The 21,807-nt window shown below is 41.9% G+C and overlaps 1 protein-coding gene across 4 annotated transcripts in view; it reads right to left on the bottom strand.

Moving 5' to 3' along the window:
• Positions 1-1,767: 1,767 nt before the first annotated feature.
• The window catches only part of LOC134728843 (uncharacterized), a 47,672-nt gene continuing 27,632 nt past the window's right edge, over positions 1,768-21,807 (bottom strand). For 2 of the 4 annotated variants that reach the window (XR_010109701.1, XR_010109704.1), the window contains one exon: positions 10,759-14,890. Coding sequence is in view for 1 of the 4 variants with exons in the window: in XM_063595992.1 (XP_063452062.1) it covers positions 5,890-5,960; positions 12,859-13,082; positions 14,738-14,890 (448 nt within the window). In the remaining 3 variants the exon portion in view is untranslated. Of the gene's footprint in view, positions 5,345-5,802; positions 5,961-10,758; positions 14,891-21,807 lie in introns of those variants that run through there. The other 2 variants (XM_063595992.1, XR_010109703.1) reach the window with 2 other exon arrangements.

Below are 21,807 nucleotides of genomic sequence, written 5' to 3'. Positions count from 1 at the left end.
AGACTCTGGGGGCTGCACCAAATGACGCTGGTCACTGAAAAGGAAGCAGCCTGTGTTACCAGGACCGCATGACCTCCACACCGCTTTCCAGAAGGTTCGTGAATAACCCACCCCTCATTTACGTGTAATTAGGTGGAGGTATAAACAGCCAGCCAGCAATCTGAGGGGGCCCCTTTGCCAGTGGACAGCCCTGCTCTGTCCGTGCAGCAGCCTTTGGCTGTGCCCTGTCGCCCTAATCAATGCTTCTTCCACTGTCTGATTCTGTGTGAATCTCTCCTGATCAACGCCTCCTCCACTGTCAGCTCACGTGTGAATCTCTCCTGATGAACGCTTCCTCCACCGTCAGCTCAGGCATGAATCTCTCCTGATCAACACCTCCTCCACTGTTGGCTCACGTGTGAATCACTCCTGATCAATGCCTCCTCCACCGTCGGCTCACGTGTGAATCTCTCCTGATCAATGCCTCCTCCACTGTCGGCTCATGTGTGAATCATCTCCTGATCAATGCCTCCTTCACTGTTGGTTCATGTGTGAATCATCTCCTGATCAATGCTTCCTCCACTGTTGGCTCACATGTGAATCACTCCTGATCAATGCCTCCTCCACCGTTGGCTCATGTGTGAATCTCTCCTGATCAATGCCTCCTCCACCGTCGGCTCACATGTGAATCTCTCCTGATCAATGCCTCCTCCACTGTCGGCTCATGTGTGAATCATCTCCTGATCAATGCCTCCTTCACTGTTGGTTCATGTGTGAATCATCTCCTGATCAATGCTTCCTCCACTGTTGGCTCACATGTGAATCACTCCTGATCAATGCCTCCTCCACCGTTGGCTCATGTGTGAATCTCTCCTGATCAATGCCTCCTCCACTGTTGGCTCATGTGTGAATCATCTCCTGATCAATGCCTCCTCCACTGTTGGCTCATGTGTGAATCTCTCCTGATCAATGCCTCCTCCACCGTCGGCTCACATGTGAATCTCTCCTGATCAATGCCTCCTCCACCGTTGGCTCACGTGTGAATCACTCCTGATCAATGCCTCCTCCACTGTTGGTTCATGTGTGAATCACTCCTGATCAATGCCTCCTCCACTGTCGGCTCATGTGTGAATCACTCCTGATCAATGCCTCCTCCACTGTCGGCTCACGTGTGAATCATCTCCTGATCAATGCTTCCTCCACTGTTGGCTCACATGTGAATCACTCCTGATCAATGCCTCCTCCACTGTTGGTTCATGTGTGAATCACTCCTGATCAATGCCTCCTCCACTGTTGGCTCATGTGTGAATCACTCCTGATCAATGCCTCCTCCACTGTTGGTTCATGTGTGAATCACTCCTGATCAATGCCTCCTCCACTGTTGGCTCATGTGTGAATCACTCCTGATCAATGCCTCCTCCACTGTCAGCTCACACGTGAATCATCTCCTGATCAATGCCTCCTCCACCGTCGGCTCATGTGTGAATCACTCCTGATCAATGCCTCCTCGACTGTCGGCTCATGTGTGAATCTCTCCTGATCAATGCCTCCTCCATTGTAGGCTCATGTGTGAATTATCTCCTGATCAACGCTTCCTCCACTGTCGGTGTGTGTGTGAATCTCTCCTAAGTGAAGCCAAGAGCCCTCTTGGATGGAGGAGGTCTGCCTGCCTTGATTTTGCTCTGCAGACCACTCGCCTTGGTTTAGAAACTTCCTCTCTTGAGGAAGGTGATTGCCTGCTAAAGCAAAAATTGTCAACACTTTCTGGAGAAATAGAATCCAGAGCCACTACACATAAAATTTATATTTGGGATAAAATCCAAAATTATTTGACATATGAAGACCAAGAAAAATATTACCAATCTTCAAAAGAAATGACAACTTTTAGTTTCCAATATTGAGATGAAAAGACTATTGGAGTTACCAGACAAGTACTTTAAAACAGCTATTGTAACTGTGCTCAGTGAAGTAAAGGTATGCTTATGATGAATGAAAATATAAAAAAATCTAAGCAGGAAAATATAAAATATTAAACAGAACCAAATGGAATTTTAAAACTAAAAAATACAATATTTGAAATAAAAAGTTCAGGTTTAATAGAGGAAAATATTAGTAAGCTTAAAGAGATTGATAAACACCATATAAATTAAAGAGAGAGAAAAATGATTTAAAAAGCAAACAGATCTACGATAGTTGTCATCTCTTCAAAATGTCTATAAAGTGTTTTTGTAAGCCTCAGTAATCATAATGCAAAATCCTATAATAGAAACACTAAATATAAAAAGCAATGAATTAAAACATACTACCAGAGAAAATCACTTAACCACAAAGGATGACAGTAACAAAGAAAGAGAGGAGGAGAGGAGTTATGAGACAACCAGAAAACAAGCAACACAACGGCAGTAGTAAGTCCTTACTTATAAATAACCTCAATGGGTTGGCTCCACAGCAAAATTGAAGAAACAGTGGAAAGAATCAGCGAAACAGAAGTACAATAAAAATTACCCAATCTGAACAACAGAGAGAAAATAGACTGGAAAAAACATGAACAGAACCTCAGGGACTTCTGGGGCTATAACAAAAGATCTGAATTCGTGTCATCAAAATCTCAGAAGGAGAGGAGAAAGAGGATGGAGCTGGAAAAATACCAAAAATAAAATGAAAACTTAAGAAATTTGGCAAAAGACATAAACCTACAAATATGAGAGGCTGAAAAAACTCCAAACAGGATACATTCAAAAAAATTCATACCAAGACACATCGTAGTCAAACTTCTGGAAAGTAAAGACACAGAGAGAAATGACATTTTACCCATAGGGAAAAGCAATTCAAATGGCAACAGATTTCTCATCAGAAACCGTGGAGGCTAGAAGGAAGTAGCACACAAAACTGCCAACACAAAAGTCTGTATTCAGCAAAAATAATCTTCAGGATTGAAAGGGAAAATTGAGACATTCTTAACTGAAAGAAAACTAAGAACATTTGTCACTGGCATATCCATCCAAAAAGAATGGCTAAAGAGGCTTCCCTACACAGAAAGAAAATGATCAAAGAGGAAAACTTGGAATATCAGGAAGGAAGAACAAGGTAGCAAAAGTATGGATATATATAATATGCCTTTTTTCTCCTCTCAAATTTTCTAAATTATATTTGATGAAGCAAAAATTAAACCACTGTAGCTCTAAATATTAATATATCTGGAGGAGATACTTATGACAGTTATATCATAGATAAGAGATAAAAAAGACATAAAGGGAGGTGAAGTTTCTATACTTTACTCAAAGTGGTAAAATGATGATACAAGTATACAGTGATAAGCTATTTATATAAATGTAATATCTAGACCAATCATTAAAAACTAATATAAAGAGATATACTTAAAAACACTATAGAAAAATCAAAATGGAGTTATAAAAATTGTTCAAGTAACTCATGGGAAGACAGGAAAGGAAAAAAGAGCACTGAAAAACAGAACAAACAGAAAACAAAAAAAAATGTCAGACTTAGGCCCTAAAATATCAATAATTACATTAAATGTAAATGGTCTAACTGCATTAAGTAAAGACAAACATTTGTAGAATGGATTAAAAACTGTGACCTAACTATGTGTTAGTTACAAGAAACTCACTTCAGACATAACAATATAGAAGAGTTGAAAGTTAAAGAATGGAATAAAGTTTATCACGTAAACATTAAGCAAAAAAGAAGCAGAAGTGATTATAGTACATCAGATAAAATAAACGACAGAACAAAGAAAATTGCCAGAGATAGAGAGGGACATTGTATAATGATAAAAGGGTCAATCCACCGAAAAGACATAGGAATGAACTCTAGACATGTATGCTCCTAACAGTGATATACAAAGTATGTGAGGCAAAAATTAATAGAACATAAAGGAGAAGTAGACAAATCTACAATTATAGTTGGAGACTTCAACATGCTTTTCTCTACAATTGATAAAATAACTAGACAGAAAATCAGCAAGAACATAGAACCCAATAACACCATCAACAAATAGAATCTAATCAACATTTACAGAACACCCACTCAACAACACCAGAATATATGCTGTTTCCAAATGCCAAGGGAATGTATACTAAGATAGACCATATCCTGGGCCATAAAACGAATCTCAACAGACTTAAAAAGAATTTTAAACAGAGAATGTGTTCTCTGACCACGATAGAATCAAGTTAGAAATCAATAACAGAAAGATAACAAGATGTCCAGATGCTTGAAAACTAAGCAGTACTATTCTAAAGAATCCATGGGTGACAGAGGAAGTCAAAGAAAATCAATGCACTAAACTGAATGACAATAAAAATATAAATCAAAATTTAAGTGATATACCTAATGCAGTACTGACAGGGAAATTTATAATACTAAATACCTATATTAGCAAAGAGAAAAGTTTCAAATCAGTAATCTAAGCTCCCGCCTCCAGATCCTAGAAAAAGAAAAGCAAAATAATATTTTACCCAAAATAGCAGAAGGAAAGAAATAATAAGGATAAGAGCAGAAATCCACAAAGTTGAAAAAAGAACAACAAAAGAGAAAAATCAAGGAAACAAGTAACTTTTTCTTTAAAAAGATCAATAAAATAGACAAATCTGTAGCAAGACTGACCAAAAAGAGAGAAGGCATAAATTATCAATATTAGAAATGAACAGGGGCCATACTAAAGACCCTGCAGACATCAAAGGATATTAAAGGAATACTGCAAACAATTCTATGTAAATATGACTACTTAGATGAAATTGACCAATTCATTAAAAAAAAAAACCCGACAACACATCCAATATGAAACAGATCATTTGAATAGTTTTACAACTATTTAGAAAATTGAATTTGTAATTTAAAAATTGCCAAAAGTGAAATCTCCAGGCCCAGATGGTTTTATTGGAGAATTCTACCAAATGTTTAAAGAATTTATAATTCCACCCAATCTCCTTTAGAAAATAGAAGAGGAAAGAACACTTTCCAACTCATTTTACAAAATTAATATTAATACCAAAACCAGGTAAAGACAATAACAAAAAAGAAAACCATAGACCAATGTCCTTTATCGATATAAAAATCCTTTGTTTTTTGTTTTTTTTGAGACGGAGTCTCACTCTGTTGCCAGGCTGGAGTGCAGTGGTGTGTTCTCAGCTCACTGCAACCTCCACCTCCCAGGTTCAAGCGATTCTCCTACCTCAGCCTCCCAAGTAGCTGGGATTACAGGCACCTGCCACCACACCCAGCTAATTTTTGTATTTTTAGTAGAGATGGGGTTTCACCACGTTGGCCAGGCTGTTCTCGAATTCCTGACCTAAAGCGATCTGCCCAAAGTGCTGGGATTACAGGTGTGAGCCACTGTGCCTGGCTGAAAAAATGAACATTGATTGATATTATACACCAAAATTAACTCAAAATGGATCATAGCCCTAAATGTAAAACCAAAAACTATAGAACTTCTAGAAGAAAGTCTCAAAGCAGGCAAATATTTCTTAGCTATGACACAAAAGACCATAAACCATTAAAGAAAAACTTGGTAAATTTAAAATTTTTGCTTTGGGAAAGATACCATTAAGGGAACAATAAAGCAAATCATAGAATAGAGAAAATATTTGCAATACATATATCTAAACTTGTGTCCAAGATAAATAACTCTTATGCATCAATGAGAAGATGGCGAATGACCCAACAAGAGTGGGCAAAATGATTTAGACAGACATAAAAGATATATGGGTGTTGAATAAGCATATCAGGAAAATGCAAATTAAAACCACAAAGAGACTCCAGTACAAATCCACTAGAAAGGGTGAAATGAAAAAGACTGACCGTAGCTGGTATTAGTGAGGATGTGGAGCAACCAGAGAAGCCAGCACATGGCACGATTTTGGAAGACAGTTTGAAAGTTTCCACCTATCATATGATGCAGCCATTCCCCTTGAAGGTGTTGATCCAGGAGAAGTGGAAAGCCAAAAACTGGAAACCACCTAAATGTTCATCAACAGAAGGTGGATAATCAGAACGCAGTATGTGTAATGCAAAAAATTCAAACAAACACACAGTGACAGCATATCAGCAGCTCCAAGTGCGGGGCCAAGGGGCCCTAGCTGCAGAGGATCCGCAGCGTCTGGAGGGAGGGCTCGGTCGTTCTCTATCTTGGTTGTGGTGGGTCATTGAATTGGACACTCCAAAGGGTTTATTACACATGAATTATACTTCAATAAAGTTGATCTTAAAAACTTAAAAAGAAATTTCTAATCAAATTTTTAGCAAATCACATCTAGCCACATAGTAAAATAATAATACATAAGACCTGTCTGTGTTTATCTTAAGATTGCGAGATTGGTTCAATATTAGAAAATATAGCCATATTTATACATGTTATACATTTAAAACACTAGTTCATCACATCAGAAAGGGAAGTAGGTCAAAAAGAGGAAATCCTTTGGTTTTCATCATTATTGCTGAAAAGGCAATGATATAATTTAGCAACCTTACCTGAAAAATAATTACTGATAACCAGAAATAAAAGGAAACTTCCTTAACATGTTTTTGCTTTTTAAAGTCAGTGGAAAACGCACTTGAATGTGTTCTACGTGCCAGCTTTTATTCACCCTCCTGGCTGTACATCGAAAGCCATAAATCTCCCTGCTGAAGACAGGCTGCCTCTCCCTGGAGGCTTCCCATCTGTTTTTGCCCAACACATTTCCACAACCCTTTAGACTTAGAGATAACCAAGAGAGAAGAAAGGTGGGGGAGGAGGAGGAAAGTCTTCTGCATTCCTGGGCCCCACCAGGCCAGCAGATCCTCCCAGTGGGAGCAGAAGTGGGGGTGGGGAGGCTCAAAGAGCAGCACCTGCAGGGGCAGGTGCCGCTGACACCCAGGGAGCCCGACAGGACCCTGCCCTGAGCCCAGCTGTCCCAGAAACCACCTGGACTTCAGCCAAGCGCAGTCCCTGTAAGGTATTTAATGGCATATCCAATCCACGCAGCACCGAAAGGCTCCCTGGCTTCCTCCTACCGGGACTTGAGAACTTCTTCAGCCACAGAAGCAACTCAGGCTCCCCAAATCTATCAAAGAAGACCACAGGGACGTCTGCACCATGCACAAATTGAGAGGAGCCTCCTGACCCTGAACATGAAACACCCCCACCCTCAGCCCAAAAACAGGGGGCTTCTCCAGCTCAGGGCTGCAGCAGGAGACCGTCTGTAGCCACAGGTCCTCTAGAAGCTCTACCAGTGCAGCAAGAGCAATCAGCAAATAAACAAAGTGTGCAGTATTTGAAAGAAAGAAAAAGAAACTATCACCACCTGCAGATGACACATCCAAGCGTCTCTTTGTGCCAGGCCCTGTATACATTTTCCAGCCATTCTGTCTCATTCCACACACATTTTGCAGAGAATCGGGACCTGCCCAAGGCTTACGTCTTGCAGATGCTACTCCTGGAATGCAAACGCAGGTCTGGCTGATTCCAGAGTCAGAACTTCAAGCCACAAAACTTTCCCAAACACCCCAAAGGATGGACTCAAAGTTAGTAAAATTAAGAGAGGAAATTACAATGATGGTGAGTAAAATCAATATAGAAATCCGATAGCATTCCCAGATGCTAGCAATAACCACCTCGCAAGCAAGAGTGAGGGGGAGCCTGTTCGAAATAACAACCCAGCATCTTAAATACCCAGGACTTGTTAGGCCAAGAGATAAGTACAAAACTTATATTGAAGAAACAACAAATTTTGTAAGGAACTATAGGAAAAAATTGGGTCAGTTGAGAGATGTCAGCATGATACCAAAGGCAGAAACCAGAGATGGGAGGACCGGTAAGTCTGAGAGCATAAAAATATAAAACCCACCATGTACACATTTGTAAAGCAAACAGAAATATAAAACTCCACTAAGGGACATGAAAAAGCAGGTGACTAGATGCAGAAACATGCTGAACACTTAGGAGCCCTTTTATTTGTTGAAATATTTTCAAATAAGTGAAAAAATCAGGTAAAGCAGGAAATTGACAATGATACATATACATCTCAAATGCTTCCTTTTAACTTAAAATATATGTGTCTGAATTGATTTGATTCTTGTGAGAACATCTCTGTGAGGTCTGCTCTTTGAATTTGTTTTTTCCTGGCAAAAAGAAAAGAAATTTTAAAAATCTTATAATTCATCACTCATGGTTTTAAGCTTTATTTCCTTAAATTAAGGCAAGAATTAAAGATGCTGTCATGGTGATCTGAGGGCAGAATCCCTTTGAATGTCATCTTCCTCCAATTTTTACAGCTTTCTTGCATATATTTGGTTTTGCAGCATTAAAAAACACTTTGCCAGTTTGTCTCCTCCAAGCCTTCCTGAGCGCTCTCCCACTCTGCAGTCCTGGCCCATTCCCAAGAGGCAGAGATGCATGCAGAGGGCACCAGCGGGCCTGGCAGCCACCCTTGGCTCTGCTGAGCCTTAGCTGTGGGAGAGGCCACCTGGGCCCCCGGCTCTGGATGTGTGTGGAGGGATGGCGGGTGCAGGCTGGCCTGGCATGTCGGCTATGTGTGGCCAACCAGAAGAGCTTGGCACCACCCTTGACAGGAAAACTCAATATTTGATTCCCTAATTCCTCCCCTAGGAATTTTTCCTAATGGAACTCAGTGCCCACTTCATAGTAGTGGTTATCTCTGCATAAATTTTATTTCCTTCTTTGTGTTTTCCTGTATTTTTCAAATGGTCTGCAATCTACACGGATTACTTTTATAATTAGAAAAAAATTAATTGTAAAAACATTGTTTGAAGTTTAAAGAGTGCCATCTTGGTTACTACTCAAATCTTTATACTGTCCTTACGTTTTTCAGTGTTAACCCAAACTGTGACGCCCATCTCCCTAGGACACATCATAGGAAGGCCTGCTTCAGTGAGAATGCACTCGAGATAGGAAATTACCCGTGTTGATAAGCGGGGCCTGCCTATGTTTTTAAATTTCAGGCTCCCTAATAAAAGGAGTAGGATAAAATGCCAGCATGCTGACATTTCAGGACACTGCCGTCCGGCGGGGGGCTGGGCACAGCGCTGCCCACTCTGTTCTGACCCCCACTGTCCTCTGACTCCTCCTGGGTTGTCCTGCCATGTTCCCATGGGGAAGGTGTCACACCCAGTGCCAGTGGGTGATGATCAGAGGGGATATGACAGGGCTCTAGGTGGTACCTGGATGGATATTTTTTAAAATAGTTACTAATTTATTTTAGTGTGCTGTAGAAAAAAACAGGCAGCACAATGGACCTGCAATCTCACACAGATGTATTTAAATGTACTTAAATGTAAACATATTTTACATTTAAATGTATTTAATGAGTCTATTGAAGATGCCCTAGGTAGACAATAATTCAGAGCACATGGATATGGCAAAACTTTGAAATCTGCACACAGAAGGGTGCAATTTGGGAAACTGTCATATGAAATCGCACTTGGGCTGCACATTACGAACACGGCAGGTCGTATCTGCGTGTTTTCATTGCTTTTAAATCTCTTTTAGCAGCGCATTCTGTGCAGGCACCGGTTCTGATTTACTTAAGAAGATGGTCTTAACTTCCCTTTGATGGGTATCGTCATCCTTTCTCTTAGTTGGTTTCAGTATTATTGCAATAGGATACACTGAAGTTTTGAATAATTTATTAAACGAATCTTTACTTCCTAGATACAACTATCTTGACTTTTTTCTAAGTACTACACTTTTGAAGTAAAATAAAGCCTCACCTCAACAACAGAAGTGGGGTCCAGAACATCCCGTGGGTAGGATGTGGGAGCTTTCCTGCAAGGTCGAGTGGCCCCTGCTGGGACCCTACCTCTGGCTTAAACTGTGACGGAAAGATTCTGGGTATTGTGGTTGCCTGGAGCTTCCACGATTCAGCAAGGATTCCAGGACTGTCCTGGGGAGTAGCTGCTGTTTAATTAGCCTGACAGAGAGATCGCTCCTGGAGAAGCCTGTAGACGCAGGACTCCTGCCTTGTTGAAGGATCAGATGTAGCAAGTGAAGAGGGAAGGTGAGGAGGCTGCCAGGCAGCCGGTCAGTGGGTGCCGCTTAAGAGAAAGTGTTGGCCAGGACTGCAGGGGCAAGAACCAGGACACAGGCCTTTGATTTGTTACCTGAAGGGCCTGCTGGGGCTCGGATGCAGGTTGGTGACAGACTCAAACTTGCCATAACCTTTTCCTCAATGTATCCTCATTCCAAAAGTCTAGGGGATTAATTCCAAAATAGTTAGATAGCCCCCTTGTATTTCTTCATGGGTGTTTTTATGATCCTTCCTCTTTCTTTATCACCTTAAAGCCTGACAAGCAGATGCCTGGGGATGGGGCTGGGGTGATGAAACCTTTTAGCATTGCTTGGGATGAGGCTTGCTGCATGTGAAATCAATGCCAAGATGCGCTTTGAGTAAGGAAACTTTCTGGAATTAACCTTTGAGTTATTTATTTCCATGTTGCTGATAAGGGCTTGAAAGTTCTGTCTGGGTTGCAAACACGGCCCTGATTGCTTATTAACTGCGTGATCTCCTACAGGTCACTGATTCTTCTCAAGCCTCGGTTTCTTTATTTGTAGCTTGAGGCAGTGACACCTGCCTCATGGGGTCGCTGTGAGACTGAGTGAGGCCTCTCTGCCCACATGCGCTGCAGCATCCGGCACACTGTGTGCTCAGTAGGCAGAGACTGTCATCCTTCTTGTTACAACAACCACCACAGTTGTCCCTGGTATTTGCCAGTGTATTAGTCCATTCTCACACTGCTAAGAAAGACCTAAACGAGACTGGGTAATTTATAAAGAAAAAGAGGTTTAATGGACTCACAGTTCCACATGGCTGGGGAGGCCTCACAATCATGGTGGAAGGCAAAGGAGGAGCAAAGACACATCTTACAGGGCGGCAGGTGACAGAGTGTGTGCAGGGGAACTGCCCTTTATAAAACCATCGGATTTTGTGAGACTTATTCACTATCACAACAACAGCACGGGAGAAACCCGCCCCTATAATTCAATTACCTCCCACCAGGTCCCTCCCACAACACGTGGGGATTATGGAACCTACAATTCAAGGTGAGATTTGGGTGGGGACACAGCCAAACCCTATCAGCCAATGAGACTTTGGGACCCACCCTTCCAGGCTGCGGCTCCCTCACTCTCATCCTCATGCACTTCTGCGGTGCCTGAGCTGCAGTCACCGTGGTAACTGGGATTGACCTTTTAAAGTATCTGTTATAGCTACAAGCTTAGTGTCAAAATACTATTAACCTGTTTTGCCTTTACAGACTTATTTTTAAAATAGTGTGAATTCAGTTGTGTTTGATTAGCAGCTTTTCACTGGAGTTGCCGCCCAGCGCAGCCAGGGGTCTTCTGCAGGCCTCGCTGCCTCTGCACTCCTGTGCCTCCAACGGAGCAGCCATTAGTTGGACCAGGCTAGTCTTATTCTCCAGCTTCCTCATTATTTGGGGTGAGTTCCTCACAGCCTCCTGTTAGTTCTCCTGATTTTGTGTATTCTTATTCTCATGTTGCCCATGTTTGGCCTAAGAGAAGGCGCCTCTTGGCCGGCTTCCTGGAGGACTCTTGCTTTCTTGCATGCCACAGCAGTGACAGCTCCGGCAAGGCCCTCCTGGTAAAGTCATTGGCAGATCCCTGTCTTTGAAAGTGTTCATATTTGGAAGAAAGTGAGTCCAAAGCTGCGAATGTCCGTCCTCCTGCCAGAGAGGCAGATAGCTGAGTGCTATTGTTTGGGAATCTGTGAGAACTTTGCTATGGCAAAATCCCTGGCCACCAACAGCAGCCTCCTGAGGAGAGCACTGAGACAGTAAAGGTGCCTGGAGGCGATTTGCATCCATGGACCAAAAAATTTAATTCCCCCCGAACTTTATCAGTGGATGTAGCAATAATTGGCTTCACTAGCGCTGTGTCCGTTGGCAAGTGGAGATCTTCTCTGTTCCTCAACTGTGTAGAGGGGGAAACACGCGGGGAAGTCATCCACACGGCGCTGGAGACACCACCGGACCCGCAGTGTGCAGAGCCCCAGGGCTGTGGACTCAAGGTCTCTAGGAACTGTATTCAGGGGAGAGGAGAGGGTGCGGAGGACATGACAGGGAGCCGTAGAAACCAGCACACAGGGTGGGGCCGGCGTCCCGTTGGAAGTTTCCATTGTAATACACTCATGATAGGAAAAAAAATGTAAAAGAAATCACCTAGAGTCCCATCACCCAGAGAAACCACAAACCATCCTTGAACATTTTGCCATATTTCCCTTAAGAACTCTTATATTGTAGTTCAAGGAAAAAAATGGTTGGGCTTATATGTCATATATATAATTTTATATCTTTTAGAACGGAATTATCACAGATTACTTTATCATAACTCATGGATGGAATGTTATTAATTCTTGATAAATGTTATTCTCTCTTTCTCCATGACCATACATTCAGAGAATTTACCACAGCCACTTAATAACCTCCCTATTAGACATTTGGTTGGTGTACATTTTTCACTAGTACTAATAATGCTATACTACAATGAATATTTTTGGCCATAGTTTTTCTGCATTTTGAATTATTTCCATTGGATAAATTCCCAGAAGTAGAATGTTGGGACAACAAATGCCTGTAAGACTCTTCATAAATATCACCTGGCCAGCCTGACAGCATCCAATGCTTTGAGTTAAATACAATATATTCAATACCAAAACATTTGTATTTTGTTGGAGAGTTCTGAGAAGTTTGTTTTTCTCCCTTGAAGAGCTGTGCAAACCATGTTGCATAGTGAGTAGTGCGGTGTTTAGGAGCAGGACACTAGGAGCACTGTGGTCTTCCGACACTTATGGGGTACCTGTGTGCACCCAACACATTGTGGTCTTATGATACTTATGGGGCACCTACTGTGTGCACCCAACACACTTGGTGCTGGGAGGGATGAAGAAGAAGAGGCTGAATCCTCAGGGCATGCCTTCTCCTCCTGGCCTAGAGTGAGGGTGACGCCTGGATGGGCATCGTGGAAAAGCCCCTGGGGAGATTCTGAGCAGGACTGGTGGACACAGACGTGGACAAGGTGTCCCGGAGCATCCTGGTCATGATGCAGGAGAAGCTCGAATGCACGCTCAGCCCTGGTCGTGACAGAAGAACAGAGAGGAATAAGAAACGCCTTTAGGAGCTCCCAACCCAAGGGAGTGGGAGGATGTTCTGCACCGTTGTTCTGGAAGCTTGGGTCTAATTTTTCAGTTACTTAGTTACTTATGGCTTTGAGGCTGGATAGCTTCGTATATTTTGTTTCCTGAAATGACCCCACAGGTTCTACAGAGCAGGAGAAAAGGCTGGACAGGGGCCCCCACTAGATGAGACGACCTTCCCGCCCCCTCGGTCTGGGAGTCTGTGATCTTCAGGGCCAGCCCCCAGCTGGCAGGCCCCACCTGGAAGCTGAGTGTGCCTCTGCTGGCGGTCCCAGCCTTGGCAAGGCAGCTCTCATTTCTCTCCAGCCTGCGGTGGTTTTGATAAAGCGGCGTTTCTGCCTTGTTGGAGCCTGGTTAGTGATGATGCATCTTAGTCCAGGTCTCTCGAGTTTGAAATAAGAACCCCAACCCTTGGATGAGCCAGAACTGCCTTGGTTTGCTGGTGTCAGTTCAGAGCATTGAAATTCCTGCTTCACTTTAAAGAAAAATCTGTGCAGTAAGAATCTGTGTTTCTAGACTGCGTGAGAGAACTCGGAACTTACTTTCACTTATTTTTAGAGATGTCCCAACAATGATTCCCTCTGCCAAGCCTCTGCCTGGGGGAACCCACCTTCCTGTCTCAGGTGAGCCTGACCCCCTCCTCACCCCTTTGCTGCTGCTGGACTTCAGAACAGATTGCAGGCAGCAGCTACAAACCTCAGCTTCTGAAATGTCACTCATTCATCCACTCGCCTGTGCAATCCTCTCTCTAAACTCTCTATTGGGGCCAGTTCTGCAAGTGTGTCTAGGGCCGCACACACAACGGTGGGCAAGGCCTGCACTCACTGGCACGATGGGTCTGGCCCTCCAGGACAGACAGTGGGCCTGTCACCGGGCCCGTGACTTCCAGACACGAACCCTCCTCTTTAGCGAAGCAGGGAATTTGTCAAATACTGGCCCTAGCAGGCATAGCACAGCACCTGGCTTCTAACAATCAGTGAGGGGAGAAAAGGTGCAGGACACTAACGGGGCCACATTTCTTCACGAGGACTTCAAGGTTCTGCACAAGGAGGTGAGTGAATCTCAGACACAAAAAGTACATTCTGTATGGTTTCGTGTCAGTAACTTTCAAAAACAGACCCCACTCACCTCTGATGGGAGACACCAGGACGGTGGTTGCTCTGGTCAGGAGACCACACTTACCTCTGATGGGAGACACCAGGACGGTGGTTGCTCTGGTCGGGAGACCACACTTACCTCTGATGGGAGACACCAGGACGGTGGTTGCTCTGGTCGGGAGACCACACTTACCTCTGATGGGAGACACCAGGACGGTGGTTGCTCTGGTCGGGAGACCACACTTACCTCTGATGGGAGACACCAGGACGGTGGTTGCTCTGGTCGGGAGACCACACTTACCTCTGATGGGAGACACCAGGACGGTGGCTGCTCTGGTCGGGAGTGGGGGGCAGGTGGTGGGGGTTGCGAGAAGGGTGTGCAGGAGCGTTCCGACGAGAGGCTGTGTCTTTATTGGGGTGAGGGTTGCATAGGAGAAGCAACTGATCAAAATTGCACAATGAAGATTTGTATATTTCATTATTTGCCTGTTTTACCTCCCAAATCCCTCATTCAGATGCGATGGAATGGGAGCACTGGAGACGCAGACAGCTGAACGTCGCACGCTGTTGCCCAAGGCTGGTCTGGCTGCTGGGGCTGCACGCCAGGCCGGGGTCTTGGGTTCTCCGAGTTTATGCCTCTTTTCCGGCCTGCGAATAAACCAATGGAGAAGAGGAGGTCAGGAACTTGGTGACTGTGCCATCCAACGTGGTGAGATGAAGGCAACAGTGCCCATCTTAGAAGGTTGTCGTGAGGATTATGTGAGTTAATTTACAAAGAGCACACAACATGCCCAGGGCTGTGGTTGTTTTGTGAACATCATTAAAGTCTGGTAAACTGTTTTCCCCTCAGCTGTGGCTGCAGCACTGGAAACACTGGCTGCCTAAGGTGCTGGAGGTCGGACTGCAGTCTGGGTCCTCCCAGTCCAGATTCCTCAGCTTCACTGGACAGACAGGCTCACCTTTGGAAACGCCACAAAAATCCACCTGTGCTATTTGTGTTGGTTTATTACTAAATGGACATGTGATTTATTTGGCATAGCAACTCTGCCTTTTCCCAAGAGGTTCCCTGCTTGGGGTATTATCTCAGATGGAGGGCTGAGGCTGTCTGGTCCCATCCTGGTGAGTGGTGGGCGAAGAGACGTGGTGTCCAAACCACATCACAAGTACTGGAAGGGGGTGTTAAAATCTCTGTCCACATTGGAAATTAATAAAACATATTATTCCCCACAGATAGGTTGCAAAGCCTTGGTCTACAAGGTCAGGGACCTTTTTCTGTGGGCCCAGCACTGTCCACAGCCTGAGAGCAGAGAGAACAGAGAACAGGTGAAGCAGCTGTGACTAATGAACCTGCCCTGCCTTCTCCTCTAGGGCAATGGAGATAGGCCCAGGGTGTCCTTTGGCTTTAGCCAAGCTCTACCATGCAGACAGTAAGACAAGAGCAGAGCTGCAACAACCACCAGGCCCATGATATGCCCCCAGCCACCCCACAGAGAATCCACTATCAATACCATGTTACTCGCCCTATCAATCCCACATTACCCCATCATCAATCCTACTAGCTATAGACCACTAAGCTCAAGGGTCTGTCACCACCTCTTGCCACAGTCAGTGTCCATGAACAGTGTCTGCAGGGCTGCTCTCTCAGGGCTCTGAAGAGAAGCCGATGGTGGAAACCTGGATGTTGGCAGACATGGCTCATGGCAGTGGGCATCTCCCCATTTCAACCTCACATATTTTTCACATGGGTCAGGAACCACAGAGCATTCCAGCCGTTCATAGACATGGACATGATGTCAGTATTTCCTGCTGACCTTCCTCTGTGGAATGTGAGGGCTCCTGCCCCGTGGGCCCCAGTTGGGAGCAGCACTCCTGGTCCATCTGCCAAGCCAACTGCTTTTCCTCCTTCTCACCTCTCTGCAAAGCATACTTTCCCCACCACAAAAGGGTAGCATTTTTTGGAAGGAATGTACCAGCCACATGCCAACTCTCACTCTCCCTCTTTGCAGCATAAACCTTCCGATTTCTTATAACCCTTTCCCATCTAAAGCCAATTGGTGCATCTCAAATAGCAATATATGATTCTGAAATTAACAATAGAACCTTATTAGTGCAAAACGAAGCCCAGTTTGCTGTAGGCTGAGATGTTTTGAACCATCTAAGAGAGTTGAGTTATTTTAGCAGCACAAAGACCTTCTCCAAAAACATGTTCTCCTGGAAGGCAGCACTAGACAAAGAGACTAATGATATCTTGTGCTGTTGGGTAATCTCAGGTGGGCCCTTAACTTTTCCAAATCACAGTCTCTCAGGAGGCTGCAGATGAGTGGGTTCCCATGGCCTCTTTTGAGCTCTGGCACTAGACAAGGTGGTTTATAATGGGAAGGGGCAAAAAGTGAGCTGTGGAGTCTATAGACTTAGTTTGAATTCTGGTGTTTCAAGTTTCCAGGGGTGTGACCTCAAAGAGCATGTTTAACTTATTCTCAGATACCCTATCTGTGAAGAGGGTATGGCAACTTAAGGGTTAATACAGAGGATTCAAAATAAAATATTTAAATGATAAATTTTTCAATAAATGATATTAGGACAATTAGTTATCCATTTTGCTAAAACAAAATTCCTCCTCTCTACTCTTTATCGCATGTATTAAAACACACTTCAGAGGATCAAAGATTTAAATGTAGGCTGGGCACAATGGCCCATACCTGTAATCCCAGAACTTTGGGAGACTGAGGCAGGAGGATTGCTTGAGGCCAGGAGTTTGAGACCAGCTTGGGCAACCTGGTGAGACCCTGGTGCCCCAGCTTGGGCAACCTGGTGAGTCTCTACAAAAAAAAGAAATAAAAAATTTGGGGCTGTAGAGAAAAAAAATTAAAAAATTAAAAATTTCACTGGGCATGGTGGTGCATGCCTGTAGTCCAAGCTACTCAGGAGGCTGAAGTGAGAAGATTACTTGAGCCCAAGAATTTGAGCCAGGGGTGAGCTATGATTGTACCACTGCACTCCAGCTTGAGTGACACGGCAAGACCTGGTCACGCACACACACACACACATACACAAATTAAAATTAAATTTAATAAGTTTTCTTAAAAAAAGATTTAAATGTGAAAGAAGAAAGAGGGCACTCCCTCTGTGGTCGCCACTGGCTCTCAGAAGTAGTGCGTGAGCAGGAGGCTCCACTCTGATCCAGGAGCACTGGCATCTATGAAGAGGGAAACCAAGAAAAAATTCATTCTGCTATCTTTCCTTTCAGTAATGCTTATCTTAAGAACACTCAACTGGAAAACCACTCCACCTAAAAGTAGGAAAGATGGCAATTCTAAATAGCAACTATTATCCCAGGGAGACCCCTCAGATATGTGAGGAATCAAGCCATAAATGTGCATTTGCTGGACATTATATACCACGTCATCTCTATGACTACAGATTTTAAGGATAATTTTTACTCACTTAACAATTTCACTGTAACAGTGACTGATAATGTGAAAATGTGCTTTATACAGTGCTGCTGATGGGTACACAGACAAGTTCTTGCTGCAATTATTTCTAAATCTAGCCAGATCCCAGAGTCATGAAGATATAAGCTCTGTGAGACCAGGGACCATCTCTCTTTCTTGCATCATAGGCACTTGATAAATACTCATGGCTGGAAAAAAAAAAAAAAGAGGGAAAGAAAGAGAAAAGGAGGGCAGGACAAAGAAAAGGAAAAGAAAGACAGAAAGTAATAGAAAGCAAAGGTGCATATTTTTATAATCTTAGAATGAAGAAGACCACTCAGGAAAATCTTAACACCTCTCTGGATAAAAAATTCAGAAGGCACTGCAAAAAACAAAGCTAATAAAATACGTTTACACTTTTAAACTCTTTGTGGGAAAAAAAATGGTAAATAAAAGAAAAACTGGGGGCTGGGAGTTTTCAATTCACTTACAAAGAGTTGATTTCCATAACTACAAAGCATGCTTACCAATTAAAAAGTAGAGAACAGGACCCAACTTTTGGTAATGGCAGAATAGCCCCCACTGAACCAACCTTTCCACAGGTAACAGCTATAAACTTTAGGTAAAATATGGGGGGAAAACCTGCTTGAAAGCACTGGAGTGTGATAGAAGCAGGCAAACACTGGAGTTCTTGTGGTGATGGAAATGTCCTGTGCTTCAACTGCACTAATGTTTGTGTCCTGATTGTGATGTTGCTCTGTAGCTTTGTGAGTTGACATTGGGGGAGGCTGGGTGAAGAGGACACAGGATTTCTGTGTTACTTCTGTGTGTGAATCTACATATACTTCAAAGTAAAGTTTAATTTTTAAAAAGTCAATTTATGGCTAGGCATGGTGGCTCACGCCTGTAATCCCAGCACTTTGGGAGGCTGAGGCTGGTGGATCACAAGGTCAGGAGATCAAGACCATCCTGGCTAACACGGCAAAACCCCGTCTCTACTAAAAATACAAAAAATTAGCCAGGTGTGGTGACAGGCACCTGTAGTCCCAGCTGCTTGGGAGGCTGAGGCAGGAGAATGGCGTGAACCCGGGAGGCGGAGCTTGCAGTGAGCTGAGATCACTCTACTGCACTCCAGCCTGGGCAACAGAGCCAGACTCCATCTCAAAAAAAAAAAAAAAAGTCAATTTATGTAATTTATATGATTAGAAAATAAAGGATTAATTCTAATCATCAACAGATGTATAACAAACATTTGAAAATCAACAACCATTAATGATTAAAGAAAAAACCCAGGAAGCTTGAAATAGAAGGAAATTATCTCATACTGATAAAGAACATTCTTAAAAACCTAGAGTGAACATGAAATATCAGTTTCCTCTTAAGATAGGAAACAAGGCAAGATTGACCATTCTAACCATTTCTTTCCACCATTGTCCTAGAGGGCATGGTTGGTGCAATATGACAAGAAAGAAAGCCAGATAAACAAAAACCTCACAGCAAAGGCTGAAGGTCTGTTTACCTCAGCTCCTTCGGTCTAACACATCATGTCCACATTTCAAGAAAAAATTACAAGGCGTGCCAAAAGGCAAAAAATACTGTCAGAAGACACAAAATGAGCATCAGAACCAGCTCAGATATGGTAGAAATTTAGGAATTATCAGATCAGGAATTTAAAATACCTATGATTAATGTGCTAAGGGCTTTAATAATAGAAAAAGTGAACAATATTAAAAAATGAATGGGTAAAATCGAAATGCAAAGAAAGTGTAAAAAGGAAATGCAAGAAATTATAAACACTGTAACAGAAGTGAAGAGTGTGTTTAATGGGTTCATCAGTGAGCTGATAAGAAAAGAATCAGCCCGACATGTGGGTCAAAGAAACCTCAAGAGAAATTAAAAAGTATTTTGAACTAAATGAAAATGAAAATGTAACCTATCAAAATTTGTGAGAATCAGTGAAAACAGAGCTTAGAGGGAAATTTACAGCATTGGATGAATATATTGGAAAAGAATAAACATCTAAAGTAAATAACTTAAAATTCCATCTTAAGAAACTAGAAAAAGAAGAGCAAATCAAATGTAAAGTAAGCAGAAAAAAATAATAAAAATCAGAGCAGAAATCAATGAAATTGAAAACAGAAAAACAATAAAGAAAATCAATGAAATCAAAATTTGGTTCTTTAAAAACATTAATAAAATTGATAAACCTTTAGTCAGACTAGTCAAGAAAAAAAAAAGAGAAGACACAAACCTCTAACATCAGAAATGATAGAGGGACATCACTATAGATCCCGTGGACATTAAAAGGATAATACATGAATATAATGAACAACTCTATGCCCAGAAATTTGATACCTAGATGAAACTGACTAGTTACTTGAAAGACACAATCTACCAAAACTCACACAAGGAGAAATAGATTATCTTAATAGACATATTTATTATAGAAATTGGATTGATAACTGATAATCTTCCCAAAGACAAAACACCAAGACCAGAAAAGCTTACTGGTGAATTCTACCAAACATTTAAGGAAGAAATTATACCAGTTTTCTACCATCGCTCCAGAAAACAGAAACAGAGAGAATACTTCCTAATTCATTCTATAAGGCCAGCATTATTCTAATATCAAAATCAAAGACAGTACAAGAAAGAGAAACTAAGGACCAATATCTCTCATGAACATAGATGCAACAGTTCTCAATAAAATATTAGCAAATTAAATTCAACAATGTATAAAAAGAATTCTGCACCATGATCAAATGGGCTTTATTCCACTTACGCAAGGCTGGTTCAACATCCAAAATTAGTAGTGAAATTAATCACATCAACAGGCTAAAGAAGAAAAATCATATGATCATATCAGTAGATGGATAAAAAACATTTGACAAAAATCCAACACTCATTCATGATACAGACTTTCAAAAAACTAGGAATAGAGAACTCCCTCAAGTTGACAAAGAATATCTACAAAAACCTACAGTTAATGTCATACTTAATGGTGAGAAACTAGACACTTTCCCCCCAAGATTAGGAAAGGGCAGAGATGTTTCTTTTCACTTGCTCCTTTTCAACATCATATTAAAATGCAATAAGACAAGAAAAGTAAATAAAATGTATGCAGATTAGGATAGAAGACATAAAATTTTCTTTGTTTGCAGATGACATGATTGTTCAGATAGAAAATGCCCAAGAATCAACAATTTTAAAACTCCTCCTTAAACTAATAAGTGACTATAAGAAGATTGCAGGATCCAAGGACTATAAATAAAATATCAATTGCTTTCCAATATATGAGCAATGAACAACTGAAATTTAAAATAAAAAAAAAACCATTTACATTAGCCCCAAGTTAAAAAAAGAAAAATATGTAGGTGCAATCTAACAAAATATGTATAAGATCTATATATGGAAAACTACAAAACTTTAATGAAATAAATTTTTAAAATCCAAGAAAATGGAGAACTATTCCATGTTCATGGATAGGAAGACTCAGTATTGTCAAGATGCCAGTTCTTCCCAACTTGCTATAGAGTCAATATATTCCATTCAAAATTCCAGCAAGTTATTTTGTGAATACCAGGAAACTGATTTTAAAGTTTATGTAGAAAGGCAAACGACCCAGAATAGCCAACACAATACTGAAGAAAAACAAAGTCACAGAACTGATACTACCTGACTTCAAGACTTACTATACAGCTATGGTAATCAAGACTATGTGGTGCTGTTGAAATAATAGACAAATGGATCATTGGAGCAGAATAGAAAGTCCAGAAAAAAGACCCACACAAATATAGCCAACTGATGTTTGAAAAGAAACGAAGACAATTCAAATGAGAAATGATAGTCTTTTCAACAAATGGTGCTGGAACAATTGGATATCCACATGCAAAGTTTAAAAAGTGAAATCAGATACTGATTCTATGCTTTTCACTAAAAATTTATTCAAAATGGATCACAGACCTAAATGTAAAATGTCAAACTATAAAACCCCTAGAAGATAACATAGGAGAAAATCTAGATGACCTTGGGTATGGCAATAACTTTTTAGATATAACACCAAAGGCATGATCCTGTTGATGACAAAACTAAACTCTGCAAAATATTTTAAAAGGATTATTCTGAGCCAATGTG

This window comes from Pan paniscus, chromosome 14 (genome assembly GCF_029289425.2).
Source record: "Pan paniscus chromosome 14, NHGRI_mPanPan1-v2.0_pri, whole genome shotgun sequence".
Lineage (NCBI taxonomy): Eukaryota > Metazoa > Chordata > Mammalia > Primates > Hominidae > Pan > Pan paniscus.
This window is presented reverse-complemented; position numbering and strand designations above follow the sequence as displayed.